The sequence below is a fragment of the Onychostoma macrolepis genome, chromosome 03, assembly GCF_012432095.1.
Source record: "Onychostoma macrolepis isolate SWU-2019 chromosome 03, ASM1243209v1, whole genome shotgun sequence".
Classification (NCBI taxonomy): domain Eukaryota; kingdom Metazoa; phylum Chordata; class Actinopteri; order Cypriniformes; family Cyprinidae; genus Onychostoma; species Onychostoma macrolepis.
In genome coordinates this window covers 39159865-39180194 of record NC_081157.1, presented here as the reverse complement: position 1 = coordinate 39180194, position 20330 = coordinate 39159865, and the positions used below count along the sequence as shown (strand labels likewise).

At 34.7% G+C, this 20330-nt stretch overlaps 1 protein-coding gene across 3 annotated transcripts in view; it reads right to left on the bottom strand.

Moving 5' to 3' along the window:
- clec16a (C-type lectin domain containing 16A) overlaps positions 1-20330 on the bottom strand; it is a 73804-nt gene that overhangs the window by 16260 nt on the left and 37214 nt on the right. For all 3 annotated transcript variants that reach the window (XM_058768454.1, XM_058768455.1, XM_058768456.1), the window contains 8 exons: positions 20034-20154; positions 16658-16758; positions 16006-16125; positions 13390-13499; positions 10739-10783; positions 8847-8897; positions 8075-8203; positions 6990-7110 (listed from right to left, as the gene is read on the bottom strand). In XM_058768454.1, the coding sequence (XP_058624437.1) occupies positions 6990-7110; positions 8075-8203; positions 8847-8897; positions 10739-10783; positions 13390-13499; positions 16006-16125; positions 16658-16758; positions 20034-20154 (798 nt within the window). The remainder of the gene's footprint in view (positions 1-6989; positions 7111-8074; positions 8204-8846; positions 8898-10738; positions 10784-13389; positions 13500-16005; positions 16126-16657; positions 16759-20033; positions 20155-20330) is intronic.

Below are 20330 nucleotides of genomic sequence, written 5' to 3'. Positions count from 1 at the left end.
TGTGGAAGCTGGGTGACTTCATTCGAAAGAATATAATGAATCATTCATACTTGTGAACCATTTTGATCACTTCAGGAAAAGGGATCTTTAGTAATCAGCATCACTAAGCAATAGTTAAAGGGTCATGAAACCCTAAAACACATTATTATTTTTTTAATTAACATTATCGTTATGTCTATTTTTAAGGAAAAAGTGGTAATTCATTTCATTTTTTGGAGCCATGTCGGTCTTCTGGTTCAAAAAGCAAAGTGACGAAAAGTGACGTATATGCGTTCATTTGGAGTGGCGATTGGCTGGGCTGGAGAGTACGCACCTATGCCATCAGTTTTCTGAGCTTTTCTCAGTATTATTCATGAGAATGAACTCTTATGATCCAATCACTGCGCAGTATTATGCATGAGGTTATGTTACAGTGGAGAATTTAAATCTCATTAAAGAGCTTCTGCGCTGTCAGTTTACCTCGTAAACATAACCGTAACAATATTTAATATGTAACAACACGTACAGCGCGCATGAGAGAGCAGTTTCTGCAACAACACTTGCTGTGCGGATCACTGTTCACATCACTGTTCACATATGGACCGGCGCAAACATCTTTCAAGTTTTTGTGAACATACAGTTGCGCTCAAAATTATTCATACCCTTGGTAAATATGATCAAAGAAGGCTGTGAAAATAAGTCTGCATTGTTTATCCATTTGATCTTTCATTTAAAAATGTAATGAAAGTGAAAGTGGGGGAAAATCTAAATCTAAATAATATATACACTGTGTGCAGAATTATTAGGCAAGTTGATATTCTGGTCATATTTTATTTCCAAGAACATTTTACCAATTCCAAACCACATCAATCTTAATAACTACTATTGATTTTGTATTTAATAATTTATAAGTGATATATAATTGTCCATGAAGGCTGATAGTCAGAAACATCTTATTTCAGGTGTGCAGAATTATTAGGCAGGTTTTCCTTTACAGATAAAATGAGCCAAAAAAGAGATTGAACTCAAGAATAAAAGTAAAAAAATTTATTAAATGCCCATGAGAAGGATGCAATACTAATGCAATAATAGAATTAGCAAAGTTAAGGCATGACCATTGGGCAGCGAAATGCTCGTTGGGTCAGCACGGTCAGAAAAAACAGGTGGAGAAGAAAAGACACGTTAACTGCAAAAGAATTAGGAATTAAGGTGAAGAATTAGGTGAGAAACCATCAGTAACCATTTAGTCTCCAGCACCATCATTTTCCAGAACTGAAACCTTCCTGGAGTCTCCAGAATTACAAGGTGTCAGGTTCTCAGAGACTTTGCTTGGGTAAAAAATTCTTTAAAATGGCCCTCACTTAATAAGAATAACATGCTGAAGTGTTGTGAAATACATGAAGACTGATTTTGTATAGGATTTATGGACAGATAAGTTGTGAGTGACTCTTGAAGGACCAGCATCACATCCTCTTGTACCACTGTTTGAAGAATTTATCTTCCAGAATCTGGCAGTATGTTTTGGGAGCTCATTTTAGTTCATCTCCTATCCTGAAAAGTCTGTCTTGCAGGATTGATTAACAATGAGCTCCTAAAACTTACTGCCAGATTCTGGAAGATACATTTTTCAAACTGTGGCCCAGAGGATGTGATGCTGGTCCTTCAAGAGTCACTCTCAACTTATCTGTCCATAAAGCCTATACAAAATCAGTCTTCATGCAATAACTTAGAAAACGTGAAAATAACCTTCGGCACACAATAAATGTAGTTTACTGCAGGACAAATCGCTCACTCTAACCCTGGATGAGCAACTGAATCAAACCTTCCAGACACCACCAGCTAAATCAATATACAGTTACATCCTGTGTAATTTCATGAGAAAATGTAATGTGCATGTCTATTTTAACAAACCCCAATTAATAGAAGAGATTTAAGCTCTCAACCAAAGAGGGGGTGGGGTGTTACATGCAAAAGTACCATGTGACTAAGTGTTTAAGGTGAGAAACTTTTTCTGAGAACTTCCTCAGAAAGTGTTCACGTCATGTGCAACAATTATGTATATGCATGCAAAAAAGGAAACAAGAAGGGCACAAAACACATTTGAACATGTACTGTAGCTGCAACTCAGTTCAATATTTCAGTTAATGTGTTCTGAAAAAAAAAATGACAGCAAAGAGTGGAAAATATTCTGCAAGAATTCATGTTCACTCAATGCACTGTGATGCGTCTACTCTGTTGTGCGCATGCATCATTTCCTGCACATCTAAAAATAACACAGATCAGTGGCACGTCAGGTTCTCAGGTCTGTCTGTCTGTCTGTCTATCTGTCTGACTGTCTCTCTCGTCATTTGATAGCGAGGTGCTTGTTCCATCAACTCACTGATGAGCCATTCCAGGATGCACAATAAAGAAGAACATAAAAGGCAAATGTTATCACAAATCATGATGGTACAAGATGAACCAGCTGTAGTTACTGTGAAGCTGGGGGATGTACAAAAGATTTTCCAGATATGGCAATTGGAGATGATTTTGTGTGTTAAAATGCTTTGCAGACATATAGTGGGGTCCAAAAGTCTGAAACCACTAGAGAAAATCATTAGCATTTTTTATTAATACACTTTTTCATTGTAAATTATATTATCAGCACAATAATTTGGGTGAAAAGTTAACTTAAGAAAATAATGAATTTTTATATTTGGTTTCTCCCCATTTTGCTTTATTTACGGTAGGATCTGAGCTCCATGAACTCCACAAATTGTATAAAATCTGATGAGCATGTTACCCAGCAAGAATTAATCTTATGTCATAACATTTTTAGGATTTTGAAAATTTCAAGACAAAGAAATGGTTCACAAATTTATCTGAATGATTCATTGGATTTGTTCAGAACCAAAATGGTTAATTTTTTTGGATTTAGAAATTTTCAAAACACAGAAATGGTTCACAATTATTCATTTTAAGGTTTTTGAAATAATCTAAATGAATAAATGTCTCACAAATTTGTCTGGACAATTCATGATTAATTTTTAGGATTTCGACATTATCAAAACAAAGAACTTTTTCCATTTTACATATAAATTCGATTCTTAAACATTTGGACCCTACTGTACTTATAATGTAATCTTGTAAAACCAAGTTTAATGCCAGACAAACAGACTTAAATCTTCATCTACTTGACCTAATATTGCTCTTCACAAATGAAACCGGTTCAAACCCAGAGCGAAAACAGTCAGCCGATGTCATGCCTTGTGCATTAACCCTTTTATGCACAAACGGCTGTGAGACAGGAAGCTGCAGCGTTGATTTTGGCAGCAAAAATCGGAGCTTCCTCCCACCTGCTCACACTTCCAGGGCTCGTTCTGCCCACTCTCTGACCCAATCTGTAGGTGCTTCTCAAGCAGCCTTACTGTTAGACATGAGATATACTGGAAGAGCTCAAGGCTGCTGCCCACAACAGCTGCACCAGCTTTAGCAAAGGCCTCGGTGACAGTGGAAGGTCTGAGTCAGTTGCCTTTGCACACACCCCCTCTCTTACCTGTCAAAGTGAGATGACCCGAGTTAACCAGGACACCTGGACACAAGAACTGAGCTGGAGGTACTGAGACCAAGGGCCTCCATGCAACACATCAGGGGTAAAGTGAGAATCGGTTAACAGTGCAAACCCACAGATTGCATGAAAGAGCTGCATAGGCGACAAGAGTGCGATTTCATCATGTGTGGTAAACACTTTGCGACTGAGTGTGAGATACGAGGAAGGTCTTAACATGGAACTCAAAACCAAGGTGATGGTCGCAGTTCATGAGAAATATATCGATTCTACGTTCTTTTTCTTTTAAAACTCAACCGAAGGGCAGCAGTTTCATCTTTATCTAACTGCACTTTATCTGATACCACAGAAACAAGAGCTAGCACACAATTCAGCTGTAGATGTCTGTATCAAGTTATCGCAAAGATTCACATGAAACTGAGTAGTAATCCTTGTGATGATAAGGCAGGATGTTATGAGCAAGGTAGGATTGATAAGATTTCAGCTATAAAATCATAAAAAGTAACAAAAACCAATTTTTGTAAAGGGGATTTAAGAGAGCATAAATGCCAAGAAAACCACGAATCAACAACAACGTCATCGGGTCATGTTGGGGGATGTGAGGTCACTGAATCTTAGATTTATTGGACATGTAAATGTTTATAAAGTGGTCCTATTTTACTTTTTCAGCTTTAGTTAAAGTGTAATATTGCTGTTTAAATATAAAAAAAGACCTGCAAGGTCCAAAGGGAGGTATTCTCTTTACAGAAAACACTTTTCATAACTTTTAAATAACTCCTGCCCACGGAATATGCAAAAAAGGAGGTGACGCCTGGTTGGCTGGTTCGCTAGACCATAGACTCAAAAAAAAAAATTGAATTGGTATGGCAAAGTTGGAAAAAAACAACACCATCATTCATATTTACAGCTGAGCAGATGGAAACTCACAGTTATGGTAAGGGGCATGACTTTTCAAGAACACGCTCTCAGCGGTTCTCCAATCACAAAGCACTGGCCATCTAACCAATCAGAGCACTTTTCGTATTTCGGAAGGAGGGGTTTCATTGAAACAGGAACTAACAGTGCATTTGAGAAGACTGGGAACTGAGGTGTTGCATCAATGTAAAATATGTGAAAAATAATACGTTCAAGGACGAAAAGGAACTCTAGTACACCCTAAAAACTAAATCAAGACTTTGTAAAAGGATATAATAGGACCCTTTTAATCCTTGTAGGCCTAAACATTTGGTTTTCTGTGCTAAATTGAACATTGTTGTCGTAAAAATCATTGGAAAATCATTTGCCATCTCTTTTATTTTTGAGATTATCCACTGAACGTAAATAACGTATGCTGTTCTGTGTCAGCTGTGTCACGCGAATAAGTTTTCTTCGTTGCTTACGCTTTGATCTGAACGAAAACAACATTTCCGTGTGGCGCAGCATACGCTGTTTACATTCAGTGGATAATCTCAAAAATGGCGCCAGGGTGTCAAGGAGACGAATTGTTGAATAAAGTCGTTATTTTGTTTTCTTTGCACACAAAAAGTATTCTCGTAGCTTCGTAAAATTACGGTTGAACCACTGATGTCACATTGACTATTTTAACGATGTCCTTGCTATGTTTCTGGACCTTGACCGTGGTAGTATCCTTGCTGTCTATGGAGGGTCAGAGAGCTTTCAGAATTCATCAAAAATATCTTAATTTGTGTTCCAAAGATGAACGAAGGTCTTATTGGTTTGAAAGACATGGTAAATAATAGGGGTGGCTCAATACACTTTTTCAGAACCGATCCCAATCCAATAACAAAAATTCTGAGTATCTGCCGATACCGATATTGATCCGATACCTGGGCAGTTTTTTTTTTTAATCAGTGTTGAATTTTTATAGCTCAATGTACGTTGACCTGATCATGACTTTTTTTGTTACACACAATCTACTAAATATAGACAAAATATGACAAAAATACTATTATAAACTAGGTTAGTGGATAATTCAGTAGCAAAGGTTACTCTAGAAAAATCATGAGTGCACAATTTTATAAAATCTAAAATTAGCGGGGGGAAAAAAACTTTTTTAGTGGGGAACAAATAAAAGTGAATAAGTGTAGGACTAAATATAAAATGATTATGTAAAATGATATACATTGCTCTTTGTATTGATGCAAAATACATTCATGAAAAACAAGTAATATTTATTTATAAATATATAAATTAAAAGTTAATTTCTTTTAAATGTATAGCTCAGTAATGAGGCAGAAACATATGATAGATAAAACGAACAAGAAAGGCTATTAATAATCTTTCATTGTGCAAAAGTATTATGATACAAAAGGCTCCAAATACAGAGCAGCACAAAGCGCTTATGCGCATCCCGTGCACAGAATGATTGAGTCTCAGCGCACAGCGCTCCGCATAGGAAGGTTCAAAGCACAAAGTGAAGAGATATTAATGTGTAGTGTATTAAATCTGTGCGATAGTTTATTGAGCCTTTTCTTTTAAAGGTTTTAAATTTCAGTTACTGTGCTCGTTAAGAACAGTGTTGTGATCTAACAGACACCAACACGATTTGGAAAACAGCACGAAGATAAAGTCCTTTTATGCAAAACCATTTTTCTTATTTACAGATCAAGTGTAATATTAGAAACAATTAATAATCTTACAGAGAGTTTCATTGTCTTGACTCTAGTAACTGAATGCAGCACGCAGTTTAAATGCTGAATGGAGGATGACAGCCACCGCGGAGAGAAGAGTTTACGTCAACTTGACTTAAATATTCATCTGTACCTCACATTAAACTATGGAACAGCTTCAGAACACTTGAAATATAATGCACGAAAACTTTATGGTGTTTTATAATGTGTTTGTGGCTTTTGTGGGGCTTAACAATAACACAATAGTATAAGCACAATATCGGATTTGGATCAGTCTCGTCTGAGCGATACCCGATCCGGCAGAAAATGCCAGTATTGGAGCGATACCGATAATGAATATCGGATCAGGGCACCCCTAATAAATAATGATAGAATTTTCATTTTTGGGTGAACTTTAAATGTATCATTTTTTGTTGTGAGTTCACTCAAAAATGAAAAAAACTGTTGTCATTTCCTCTCCCTCAAATTGTTCCAAATCCTTCTTTCTGATGTTGAACAAAATATTTTGAAGAATGTTGGTAACCAACAGTTGTTGGTAACCACCGACTTCCATAGAATGGAAAGAAAAATACTACGGAAGTCAGTGGGGACCAGAAACTGTTTGGTCACCAACATTCTTCAAAATATCTTCTTTTGTGTTGATCAGAAGAAAGAAATTTATACAGGATTGAAACAACTTGATGGTGAGAAAAAAAAAAAACGTTGGCAAAGCAAATAAAAAACTGGACAAGCAGAAAAAAAATCCTTACAATTGAGATCTGAAAACTGGAAAATGTTTGAACTGCAAAACCAACTCATTCAGCATCAGGTTTGTGAGACTGTAAAGGTCTTACTGAGGTCAAGCACATCATCGGTCTTGATGAGATCTTCTGGTCGGGTGAGAGGAAGTTGAGTTTCTGGTTCTCCCTGCAGCTGTAGGGACAGCGAGCGCAGCATGAAGAACACACGGATAGCCTGCAGGGACACACACACACAATTAAAGCTGCTATATCAAATAATGAATCATGAACATGCAGCATCAATGAATCTTCCTGGAATTTATGTCCTACATGAGTACATGAGTGTTTTAAATATTCTTTAAAATATTTTCAATGTATCTCAAATATTCAAAAAATTATCAATGTAATTTGAGTATTTTGAGTGACAACCCAGAGTTGTCATGATATCATAGTTTCAGTACTGACACCTGTGAAATTTTACAACTCTTGGCACCACTTTCAAAACTAATACAATATTAAACAATCCTTTATGTAGAAAGTTAAATATTAATGAAAAATAAAATAGCAAAACAACTGCTCACTTAAGTAAACAGTGCTTTAGGTTTTCTATGTACATATCAAAGATAAAATAACACTACTTGAAGCGCCGCAACAGTCTTCACTGAATGATTGACATATAGTTTAAAGTTATTTTTATGGGCTTTTTATGCCTTTTATTGAGATAGGACAGTAGAGAGACGACAGGAAAGCACTGGAAAGAGAGGGGAGCGGGATTGGCAAAGGACCTCGAGATGGGAATTGAACTCGGGTCACCCTGAGGGCAGTTATGCTGTGAATGCCAATGAACTAAGCATGAGGCTACAGCACCAGACACAGATTATAGTTTTACTGAGAATTGGCTCTGCATCACCAAATAAGCATTTGTCTATTCAGAATCATTCAGACCAAATTAAGTTGATAATCTATATTATCAATATGGTAGAAAGCCTGGCATTGTTATGTTTCTGAAACACATGAAATCCATTTCTAAAAAGCTCTGGATGGTTTCCCAGAAGACAAACAGTGCACACACTGGTCAAGAAACAAATGCTTTCTAGAAAAGGTTCGGGGAGAACGTTGGACAAAAAGAGGCCAAAAGATCCTCACATATAATATAATCTGAGCTCTTTCAGCATGAGTGTATGCGCTTGATCACTGACCCTGCGTGTCCTCTCGACATCTCCACAGGGCAATCGCTTCACAAAATCAATGCCGGTAAGGGGGGTTCCAGTGGGAGGAAGTAAAATGGATGCATCCATCATAAGATATTCCACGTTTAGGGGCTTATTCTATACACACAGTGCACATAAACAAAGAAAAAATGCAAAAACATTAATCACTCTATGAGTCTGTTGATCCTGGTTCAAACACAAACATTTATTTTGCTGGACAAACACCATCTTGGCGTTTGTTGTTGGTTCAGTGGGAACATGACAGTTAAGTTTCACAACATTTTAAATCCAACAGCCATGATTCATTTAATCATTCTCATGTCATTCCAAACTCAAACGACTATCTTTTTTTCTGTAAAAACACTGAAAGGTTCACTTTTAAAGAATATCCTGGCCACTCTTTTCAATATAAGCAGGAAAATGAGTGAGCAACTGCATTTTTTTTTTACATTTTTTTTTATTATTCCTGTGTTCCATGGAAGGATGAAATGAGCATGAGTAAATGGCAATATTTTCATTCTATTTTCTAATTCTTAATACTTTAAGAAAAGCAATACTCCCAGGAAACAATGTTTTGTAAGAGGAAGTAGTATAAACGTAGGGTGCATTAGCCACTCCTTATCCAGTAAACGTCTGATAGATAAGAGAGATTTCCTCTCACTGAGAAGCAGGATGTGTTGCTGTATCATCAGGTTATAACAGACAATAACAGTGAGGTTGCAAAAAAGACAACATTTGTATGTTTAGTAAGGCAGCTTACCATCATGCTCCTATATTCATCCTCAAACATGTCCAGGAAAATCTCCTCCCCCTGCAGGAAGAGGAACATTACAAGGAAAAAAAATACCATTAAAAAAAAAAAAAGATACATGATACACTGCTCTTCAAAAGATTGGGGCCAGTAAGATTTGGAATAAAAGGTAAAAATTGGCTTAAAAGAAATTAATACTTTTAATTAAGTATGTAAGGACATATTAAATTTATCAAAAGTGACCACAAAGACATTTACAATGTTACAAAAGATTAAGAATTTCAAATAAATGCTGTTTATTTAAATTTAGAATTGTCTATTCATCAAAGAATTCTGAAACAAATTCAAACTAAAATATTAAGCAGTACAACTGTTTTCAACATCAATGATATGAAGACATTTTTCTTAAGCAGCAAATCAGCATATTAGCATGATTTCTGAAGGATCATGTGACACTGAAGACTGAAGTAATGGCTGCTGAAAATTCAACTTCATCACAAGAACAAATTACATTTGAAAAATGTACTGAAATAGAAAACATTTTAAATCATACTAACATTTCACAATATTACTGTTTTTACTGGATTTTTGACTAAATAAATGCAGCCTTGGTAAGCACAAGTGACTTATTTCATGAACATTTAAAAATTGAACGTTAGTGTATATTAAAATAAAAGGAAAAAAAGACAGTCAAAACTTAATCCCACTGTCCCTCAGGAAAAGCTAAAAAACTATTTAAATAACGACATCACATTCTTAAAAATGAATTATCATTAATAAGTTATTCGACTTGTGTTATCATCTGATGCCGGTACAGTAGAAAGATCAACTGTTAACATGAATCATTGTAAACACTCCATGAAAATCCCCATGGGAAGGATGAAGGGAGGGACATTATGAGAAAAGGTGGTAATATACAGAATAAAAGAGAAAATTAGTAAGAGTTAAATTATTCAGAACAGTCTGACTCTTTCACATACAGTACAAGTCATTTTTGGTCACTGCATAATTCCCAAGCTTTCACTTCTGTTATTTCATAGTTTTGACTTCACTATTATGCTATAGTGTAGACAACAGAAACGATAAAGAAACAGTAGGTGCGTCTAAACCCGTGACTGCTGCTGTACATGTCTGCCCAGTTTCTTGGAAGAGCTGGGACACACTGATCAATTATGCACACAAGAAATGCAGATGAGATACCAAATCATGGGTCCTGCCAGGGCCCTCCATAATCCCAGGATAGAACATTCAGTACATTCAGTAATTATTTACATACAGTCCTCACTCACAGAAACAGAGGTTTTGGATCATGTTTGGCCTGCATAATGCATTCCGAAAGAGATCTTTCTTTGAATTGTGAAAGCAAAACTGGCTGTTGTTCTCACGTACGTTAAACAGAATCACGCCAGAGCACTCAAATTCCATGAGTGAAATGACTTCAGGGAAAACAAACAAAGAAAAAAAAAAAAGTGCTGCAGGCTGCAGTAAAAGCTGGAAAACATGTCTTTCAATGTTGAGACAAATGGCAGAGTGGTCAAAACAAAAGTTGAACTCACTGCTGTACTTTGTTATCTTGCTGGAATATGAGTACTCTATTTTGTTTAATTGTAGTTTGCTGAAATGTTTCAATGCGAATGAGCTACCAAGAGTGCTAACAAGTTTCAACAGGAAGCTGTTGGGATTTTCCCAAATATCAAAACAACAAAGTCTTTAGGATGAGCTGTCTGAGCTTAATTCTTCCTCAGACTTTAAAGGAAATCAAATACAAGTGGGTTGACTAGGTGATAATTATGAGAATTATTAGTACGAAGGTCTGCTGCCTTGAACTCTGGGTTCCAGTAAGTACCTGAAACAACTGGTGACTTTTATTTGAACCGAAATAAAATAAAAGACCATCTTACCTTATAAAACCGCCTCAGAAGGTGAAGACTCTCTTCTCGGGCACCCTATAAAAAGAAAATATCATCGTTGAACCATATAAACAAGTAAAATATCCTACTTCTTGTAAATCTGTCTAGTTTCAAAATAAGAATGAAAGGTACTGTTTCCCAATGTAAGAAAAAATACTGGGAAAAACCGAAATGTGCATATTGCATGTGTTAAGAAAGAACTGATTAATTAGAAATATGTTGCAACCGTTCTTAAATAATCTAATATGCAATGGTTGATAAGCAAATCAGCATGAATCATGTTTTTTAACTTGGTGTCAAAAGCCATCCTTGTCGATTATTGTGAAAAATAATAAATGCCAAATTTCCAAGCCTTTATCTTCAGTGACTAAGCAGGCCATAAGCAATATGTATATCCATTGCTAAAACAGTCACCACAATAGAATGCTACCATGGATTTGGCAATAAAACCAACGAGATTCTGAATGACTTAATGTCTCATAAGTTCGCAAACATCGTCTATCATAATTTAATATTCATATTTATGGAAGTAAATTTGATTAATATTTTCATTTACACAAATAAATGATTTATATTCTTTGATGTCAATAAATGTCTTTGATCATAATTTATGTAAATAATTGTATCACCTTATTCCTGTTCTCTTCATTTTTCTCTTCAATTTTTTTCCTAACATTATACAGTCATGGCCAAAAATATCAGAACCCTTGGTAAATGTGATCAAAGAAGGCTGTGAAAATTAATCTGCATTGTTAATCCTTTTGATCTTTTATTTAAAAAATGCACAAAAATCTAACCTTTCATTGGATAATAAGAATTTACAATGGGGGGAAATATCATTATGAAATAAATGTTTTTCTCAAATACGCATTGGACACAATTAACGGTACCCTTTTATACAATACTTTTTGAAACCTCCATTTGCCAGTTTAACAGCTCTAAATGTTCTCCTATAATGCCTGATGAGGTTAGAGAACACCTGACAAGAGATCAGAGACCATTCCTTCATCCAGAATCACTCCAGACCCTTTAGATTCCCAGCTCCATGTTGGTGCTTCTTCTCTTCAGTTCACCACTCATTTTCTATAGGGTTCAGGTCAGAGGACTGGAATGGCCAGCAGAAGCTTGGTTTTGTGCTCAGTGACCCATTTTTGTGTTGTTTTTGAGGTTTGTGTTTGGATTATTGTACGGTTGGAAGATCCAAACATGGCCCATTATAAGATTTCTAACAGAGTCAGTCACTTCTTGTTTTTTCTATCTGTTGGTATTTGATAGAATCCATGATGCCGTGTGTCTAAACAAGATGTCCAGGACCTCCAGCAGAAATATAGGCCCACAACATCAAAAATACAGCAGTATATTTCATTGTACACATGGGGTACTTTTTATCCCTGTGTTCACCAAAACCATCTTGAGTGTTTGCTGCTAAAAAGTTCATTTTTTAGTTTCATCTGACCATAGAAGCCAGTCCCATTTGAAGTTCCAGTTGTGTCTGATAACTGAATACGCTGGAGTTTGTTTTAGGATGAGCTAGGAGAATTTTTCTTGAAACTCTCCCAAACAACATGTAGTGATTTATGTGCTGTTTGACAATTTTTTTTAAGGTTTTCTGACCCCGAGACTCAACTATTTTCTGTAATTCTCCAGCTGTGGTCCTTGGAGAGTCTTTAGCCACTCAAACTCTCCTTCTCACCGAGCATTAGGACGATATAGACACACGTCCTCTTCCAGGCAGTTTTGTAACATTTTCTGTTGATTGGAAATTATTAATTATTACCCTGACGGTGGAAATGGGAATTTTCACTGCTCTAGCTCTTTTCTTAAAGCCACTTCACTATTTTGTGAAGCTCAGTTATCTTTTGCTGCACATCAGAAATATATTCTAAGGGAATTTGGGCTTTGTTTTCCCTCCTATTTATATTTCTGTGAAACAGGAAGCCATGGCTGGATAATTTCATGTTCATAATCACCCTGGAGTGCTTAAAATTGTGAATATGAATGGGAATATACTTCAGAGATATTTTACTCATAAGAATTTCAAGGGGTGCCAATAATTGTGTCCAACGTGTATTTGAGAAAAAACATTTATTTCATAATGATATTTGCCCCCATTTTAAATTCTTATTATCCAATGAAAGGTTAGATTTTTGTGAATTTTTTTAATAAAAGATCAAAAGGATTAACAATGCAGATTAATTTTCACAGCCTTCTTTGATCATATTTACCAAGGGTGCCGATATTTTTGGCCATGACTGTATATATGTATATATATATATATATATATATATATATATATATATATATATATATATATATATATATATATATATATATATATATATATATATATATATATATATATATATATATATATATATATGAATGGACTCTGCCATCCTGTCTGCATTTTCGTGGAAACCACATGACCCTACAAATGTAAGCGCACTTCATTTCGATTTGCACTGTGTGTTGTGTTTTAAAGAGTTGCAGGGGTGACAAGTCACAGGGTCTCTCTCTCGTATGCGCCCAAATGCGTTATCAGGTACCGAAATTTGTACAAGTACCGAGTTCGGTACCCAACCCTAGTAATAGTAAAGTGAAGTGCTTTGGAAGTAGGAGATGTACTGTGTTAAGACTCTTACCTCCAAACAAGCTAAATGAATGTCCTTTATAATGCATTGAGAGCCCGACAGCACAGACTGTTTCAGAAGCAGACAGCTTAACTCCAAGGTGGCAAGACGCACCTTTCCATCTGAAACACACACACTAAGTTGTGATGATGTAGTAGATCAAACACATTAGGTGCAATTGTTCTAATTTTAAAACTGAATCAAAGTGGTATTACATTAAAGTAGACCAAACACGTGACAGTTCATATTACGCAATTAATTTCGGACTCTCAAGACGAGAAAAATGCAAACATGACCTACAAAGGGAAGTGTGTGACATTAGAATAGCTCAGATGTGACATGTGTAATCACGGCAGCAGCCAAACAACTATGTTAGCAAACAAAAATGTCACAGATGAAGAGGAAAATCTGTGGATCTTAGGGAAAGAGGAGTTTCGCTTTTTGTCATGCTAGTGTCACAATGGAGAATGAATCATAAAACATGAGGATAACAGCTCGTGTATATTGTGGACTCAATCAGTTCTACATTTTAATCCTAAGTATAGAGAGTATGTGAAGCAAGCCAGCATTCAAATGTCACAACAATTACAGCAGCCCCGAAAGAAGAAATCTGCTACAATTCCTCTAAACAAAGGTGAAAGAAATCAACGGTCAGAGGAAATTGGTTGCAATTTGTGTTACTCAAGGCTGTGGTAAAGGGTACAGAGCTAAAGCTGCATCAATAACAAGTGACACTTCACTGCGCTTTAGCCCCCTTGGTTACTCACAATAACTGTTGCTAAAGCCTGTCAAAACATCCCTTAGAAAAAAAACTGGAGATTTCTATGAACAGCAAGATTTTTAGTAAAATGTGCTCAAAAAAAGTGGTAAAAATTCAAGGGATGTTATTCTGACATGAGCTGGAAAAAAAAATGTTGCATTTTTCTTGAAATGATTAGTTAATATTATTTTCAGCAGAAAGAAAAGTCATTTAAGAGAAGCGCCGTTATTGTTAAATTTAAAACAATTAAAAGTAATTATTTTTTTAATTTTAACTTTAATCAAAAGCTGAAATGAAATAAAATTAGTGCTGTCAAACGATTAATCGCATCCAAAATAAAAGTTTTTGTTTACATAATATATGTGTGAGTACTGTGTATATTAATTATGTACATATAAATACACACACATGCATGTATATATTGAAGGAATATATATATATATATATATATATATATATATATATATATATATATATATATATATATATATATATATATATATATATATATATATATATATATATATATATATATATATATATATATATAAATAAATTATATGTATATAAATATATACATGTAAATATTTTCAAAACTATACTGTATGTGCGTGTATTTATATATACATAATAAATATACACAGTACACACACACATATTATGTAAACAAAAACTTTTATTTTGGATGCGATTAATCGCGAGCAATCGTTTGACAGCACCAACAAAATATATAAATATTTTATAAGGAAAAATTAAAATTTTACATTGGCAAATAACTGAGATAAAATAACTCAAATTACTAAGAAAATTAAAACAAAAAAGCATGGCAAAACTTTATTTTAAGGACCTATTCTCACTATTAACTAGCTGCTTATTAGCATGCACATTACTAACATATTGGCTGTTTGTTAGTATTTATAAAGCACATATTAATGCCTTATTCTGCATGATCATATTTTAGATCCCTTAATCCTACCCTATACCTAAACTTAAAGTCCACGTGAACCGGAAGTTGCTGCCGACTGCATTTCAGTATGGTGACATATTTCCAACTGAAACAGAATATTGAATAGAGGGGGGAGTTTTATCTTAGCACTCCTCCTCTCCATCTCTCACGCATGGTTGGAGGGACGTGGTTAAGCATTTCTGTCCAAGCCGTCAAACTGACCTCATCAGAGAAGGAATGCCATTCCAGAGAAGTAAATGTTCAGATTCCGACAAAGAATATTTTTCAGGGGATTAATGTGCACGGGTTAACTGTTCACCTCAAGACTAGCATTAAGCGCTAACATAGTAAATGAAGTCAACTTTGATTTCATGAGGACTTTAACAGCTACCTTATTAACCATTAATAAGCAGCAAATTAGGAGGTTTTTTTCAGGAAATATTCCCTATTCTAAAGTGTTACCAAAAGCACAAAGCAAACTAAAGTTAAAATGAAACATGAAAAATCTAAACAAAACCTCATTAAAAAAAAACAAAAAACTAAATAACACCAAATAATACTAAAATTACACTGGTTCAGAGTCAGAGAAAGTTATTATTTGATTATGAAAAGAAACTGTCTAGAATACTTTGCACTGATGAATCACACACATTGAAATCAGATATATTTATTAAGGACATCAAAAAAGAAAGTGTGTGTGCACATAAATATGTTGCACAATCACTGTATTAAAATACGAGTAAATGACTACCCTGAATAAACAGTGAGTGCTTTGGTCTATAAGGTCAAGTTCAGGCACACCAACGGAATTTGCAGCATGTAATATTTAATGAGCATGTCTAAGCAGGTGAAGGATTATATTTGGAATCTGTCTGTAAAATACAGTACAGTGAGAACGTGCAGTGTGTGTGTGTGTGTGTACCTGGCTGAGCAGCCTGGCTCATGATTCGGATTACTCTTTCCACCAACACCTGACTGTAAGAGCTCCTTTCTTGATTTGGCACAGGTAGCTGGATCCTCTCTAAGAGCTCCGGGTTTATACCTGCACATGAACACGCACACATAAATCAACAAGGGATAAAGAAACAGAATGCTGGAGCATGATGTTGAAATTTTTTAAATCATGTAACCATATAACTATTGTATTACGTACTTAATACAGTATTAAGTACTGTATTACCTTATCAAGTAAGCAAACATGTTATATGTAAGCATTTTGAATGGTTGGACATCATGTTTTTAAAATATAGTAAAAATTATAAAATTTCTGCTCTCTTTTTAGATAAATTTGATGGCAAAGCTGAATTTTCAGCATCATAATTTCAGTCTTCAGTGTCACATGATCCTTCGGAAATCATTCTAATATGATAATTTGGTGCTCAAGAAACATTTCTGATTATTGTCAGTCTTGTTAGTGTCTACATTAAGTTTCTTTTGTAATATTTATTTACAATTTATTTAATATTATTTTAAATATTTGATATAGAAACCCTTTCACACCTATTACCATAATTATCCATTTATTTGAAATGCTTTGTTCGAGACTGTTATTCCTGAAGAGACAGTGCAGATACCTTTACTGTGAGACACGGCATACAGGAGACAAAGCACAAACAGAGCCTGGTAATCCTCTGTGTCACAGTCCATTGCGTTATACAACATGTCCAGGAAGGGCCTAGAACAACAAACAAGAAGATAACAGCTATTCTTTTATTCTACTCTCTGGAAATCATGCAAAAACATGAACAACAGAACAATGTGTGCAATACGCATTGTGCAGTTTGTGAGGACATACTGCATTGTTTGTGTTGCACATGTGAAAGGCATTTACTACGTGAGTTATTGTCTATAAATCATGCCGAACTTAGAATGGCTTCGAGAAGCACTCATATGCTAGTTACCTCCCTCCCTCTCAAACTAAAAATATTCTCCACAGATGTAAACTCTTCTTAGTATCAAAGTATCAAATCATGTCCATGCAGAGTATTCCTAAGAACACTGCTTTTTCACAGGCATGTCATGTACTTCTTGGGATAACGAAAACACATAAATATTACTTTTGAAAGGCTTGGGGAACAGTCTGAACACGTCCTGGGCCCTTTTTCCCTGGAGCAAGCCAATCTAAATAGGGGAGTTTTACACTTCAATGAACGGAGCAAAACAAGCCAATTGCATGGTCATCGGTTCAACGTTAACATCCTTTAACAATGCTGACAATACAATGGCTCATAAGGCATAATTTTGGACTACAATACAGTTTTAATGGATGTACTGAACTGTTGATTCTAAACTAAAAGGTGGAGCCATATAGATGCATCTGACCCTTAATGAAAATGTCACAGGAGTAGGGGTGGTTGATTCACTGGTCGACGCAATTAACCTTTAGAAATTTGTCAACTGGTAAAGATTTTAGAGTTTCATCTCTATCGCAGTTACACACTCAAGTGACATTGCTGTGCTATGTGGTCATGAAAACATATTGTTTGCACACATTTTTAAGCACTGCAGTTTATAACAAGTGATTTTAAGCCACTGAAACGCAATCATCAAAGGAAGAGAACTCAATTCACTATATGTGTGCACTTGTCTGAGAGCAGAGTCTGAAGACGCTGCTCATAGAGCGCGGGAGTATGAAACCAAGTTATTTTTTGCAGAATTATAGGCCTTGAATGGTTAAATACACACACTTGTAATGTGTAAAAATGGCCGTCTTTGCAAGAATCCTCATAAACCCAGTAATTGAGGCCTTAAGTTAAAGCAAACAGCTGAGAAAGAAAACATGTGTAACAGTATATTGGATCTGGAAAGCTCTTAAAGTGATAGCAGTCTAATATTCCTGCTGTCTATTCTTTACAGTGTAAATTATATATATATATATATATATATATATATATATATATATATATATATAGAAATTATCACAATAATCTTTTCCATATCAATCGATATCGATAATTATCACGATAAATGTCAAATCTTTATTTCTTTCAAGTTTAAAGCCAGATTTTTGCTCCAAAGTGAAAGTTGTAGAAACCAGACCATTAACTTTCCTTAACAAAATAAATATCTAAATAGAAAAATGTATTTCTTAGTTTCTGCATGTTCTGATGAGTGATATTGTTTCAAATCAAGAAACAGGTTTGGGTTGCCGGATAATATTAATAATAATAATAATATCACTTTTTTGTCTCTTAGAAATACACATTTGATAGTAGATTGAGTTAGGATGCAGAGGTAAACTTTTGTTAATTATCAAAATCAGTAAAATCTGTAAACATTGTAGCAACCTCAGTTTTATATGGTAAATTTTATTCTGACCCAAGTTTTTAATTAAACATTGGTCTCCCATGGTAGCAAACATTTTAAATCATTTTAATTCAAACCATCAATACCATGGTAAAAATATAACTATATGGTTTTTAGGTAGCCTATTTGTATGAAAAACAGTAGCCTAAAAACATTCAGTTTAAATGCACATATGCTATAGCTTAACCACACATACATACTATAATTATATATACCATTACTCCTGTAATAAAATTCAATGTGAATATCCCACATTTCTGCCACAATACCATGGTGCCGTGAGTGTTTCTACAGTAAATCCATGGCAAATAATGGCGATGTGTAGATTGAAAAGCCTTCTGATTGTCTCGTTGCACACAGTGTTTCTCCTGTTTGACTTTAAACAGAGCCATTTGTGTTCTTCGCTGAATTCAAGCGATTCACACTGGATCTCACTGCGCTGCTTTGTGCTCACGTGACTGATTAAATGCATCTGCTCTAGTGAGCTCCGAGCTCACGCCGTGTGGCAGTTTATACTTTGATCTGAGTGGATAAACAGTCTGTGTGGCGCGATTCGAATGAGTTGCGCTGTTTTGTTCTGCTTTTGGCATATCGAACTCTTCATAACGTTTTATTGAGGAAAATTATATCGCGATAATTATCATTATCGCCCAGCCCTACTAATATATATATATATATATATATATATATATATATATATATATATATATATACACACACACACATTTATATACACACACATATATATATATATATATATATATATATATATATATATATACACACACACATTAATGCTGTCAAACGATTAATCGCATCCAAAATAAAAGTTTTGTTCACATAATATATGTGTGTACTGTGTATATTTTTATGTCTATATGAATACACAAATGCATGTATATATTTAAGAAAAATGTTATGTTTATATATTAAATATATATATCTGTAATATAAATAACATAAATATAATTATATACACATGTAAATATTTTCAAAATATATACTGTATGTGTGTGTATTTATATATTCATTATAATAATATACACAGTACACACATGTTATGTAAACAAAAACTTATTTTGGATGCAATTAATCGTTTGACAACACACACACACACACACACACAGTAAAGAATATGCAATGTTTAATACATTTGACTACTTTGTACAATGCATGCAGTATTTCTAATTAATTTGTTTTACTGTAGTTTTTTGTCCTATTGCTTGTAATTAGTTTCTTATTATTATTTAATCTCAGACTGTTCACTTGTCTTCAGTGAGCTTGAGGTTTTTTTAAATTTTTTTATTTAGGCTAGTATTAGTTTTTTGTGAAATTGACACTGGTGACAAGAGTAATAAAATTTCTACTTTATTTATAAATGTTGATATCGTAAACACCTTATTTAAAGCAAAAATAACTATATTGTGATATATATTGTTACCTTGAAATAAAATTCCTCATATCAAAATATAAGATTTCGTTCTTATCGCCCATCGCTACACAGGAGGTTAGCTTTAATCTGACAAAAATGATTTGTGGAGATTCTTGAAATTGCAAAATTGTTTGTAAATGTGTTTTCTAAGCCTAAAAAGAGCTACATGTTTTCTTCTAGGTCTGTGGTTAAGGTTGTGGTTGCTTGTGTACCTGCTCTTCTGTCCTTCAGATCGTGCCGCAGCCGCGCTCTTCTCCTCATCTGTAATGTTCTGTTCCGTCAACGAGGACACTTCAGAGATCCTACATTTTTCCATCACCACCATCTCAATTTCTGCAAAACACAAACACAACACCAAGAGTATAACAGCAAAGCTGGATTTTGGCAGTGTCTATGTTAGGTGTCAGCCGTGGAAGATCCCTGCATCAAACTGATCTAAGCTGTCTAAAGTTACACTAATGGATTTCCCTTGAAATGATTATATGCCAGTGGACATTTATTTCAAAAAG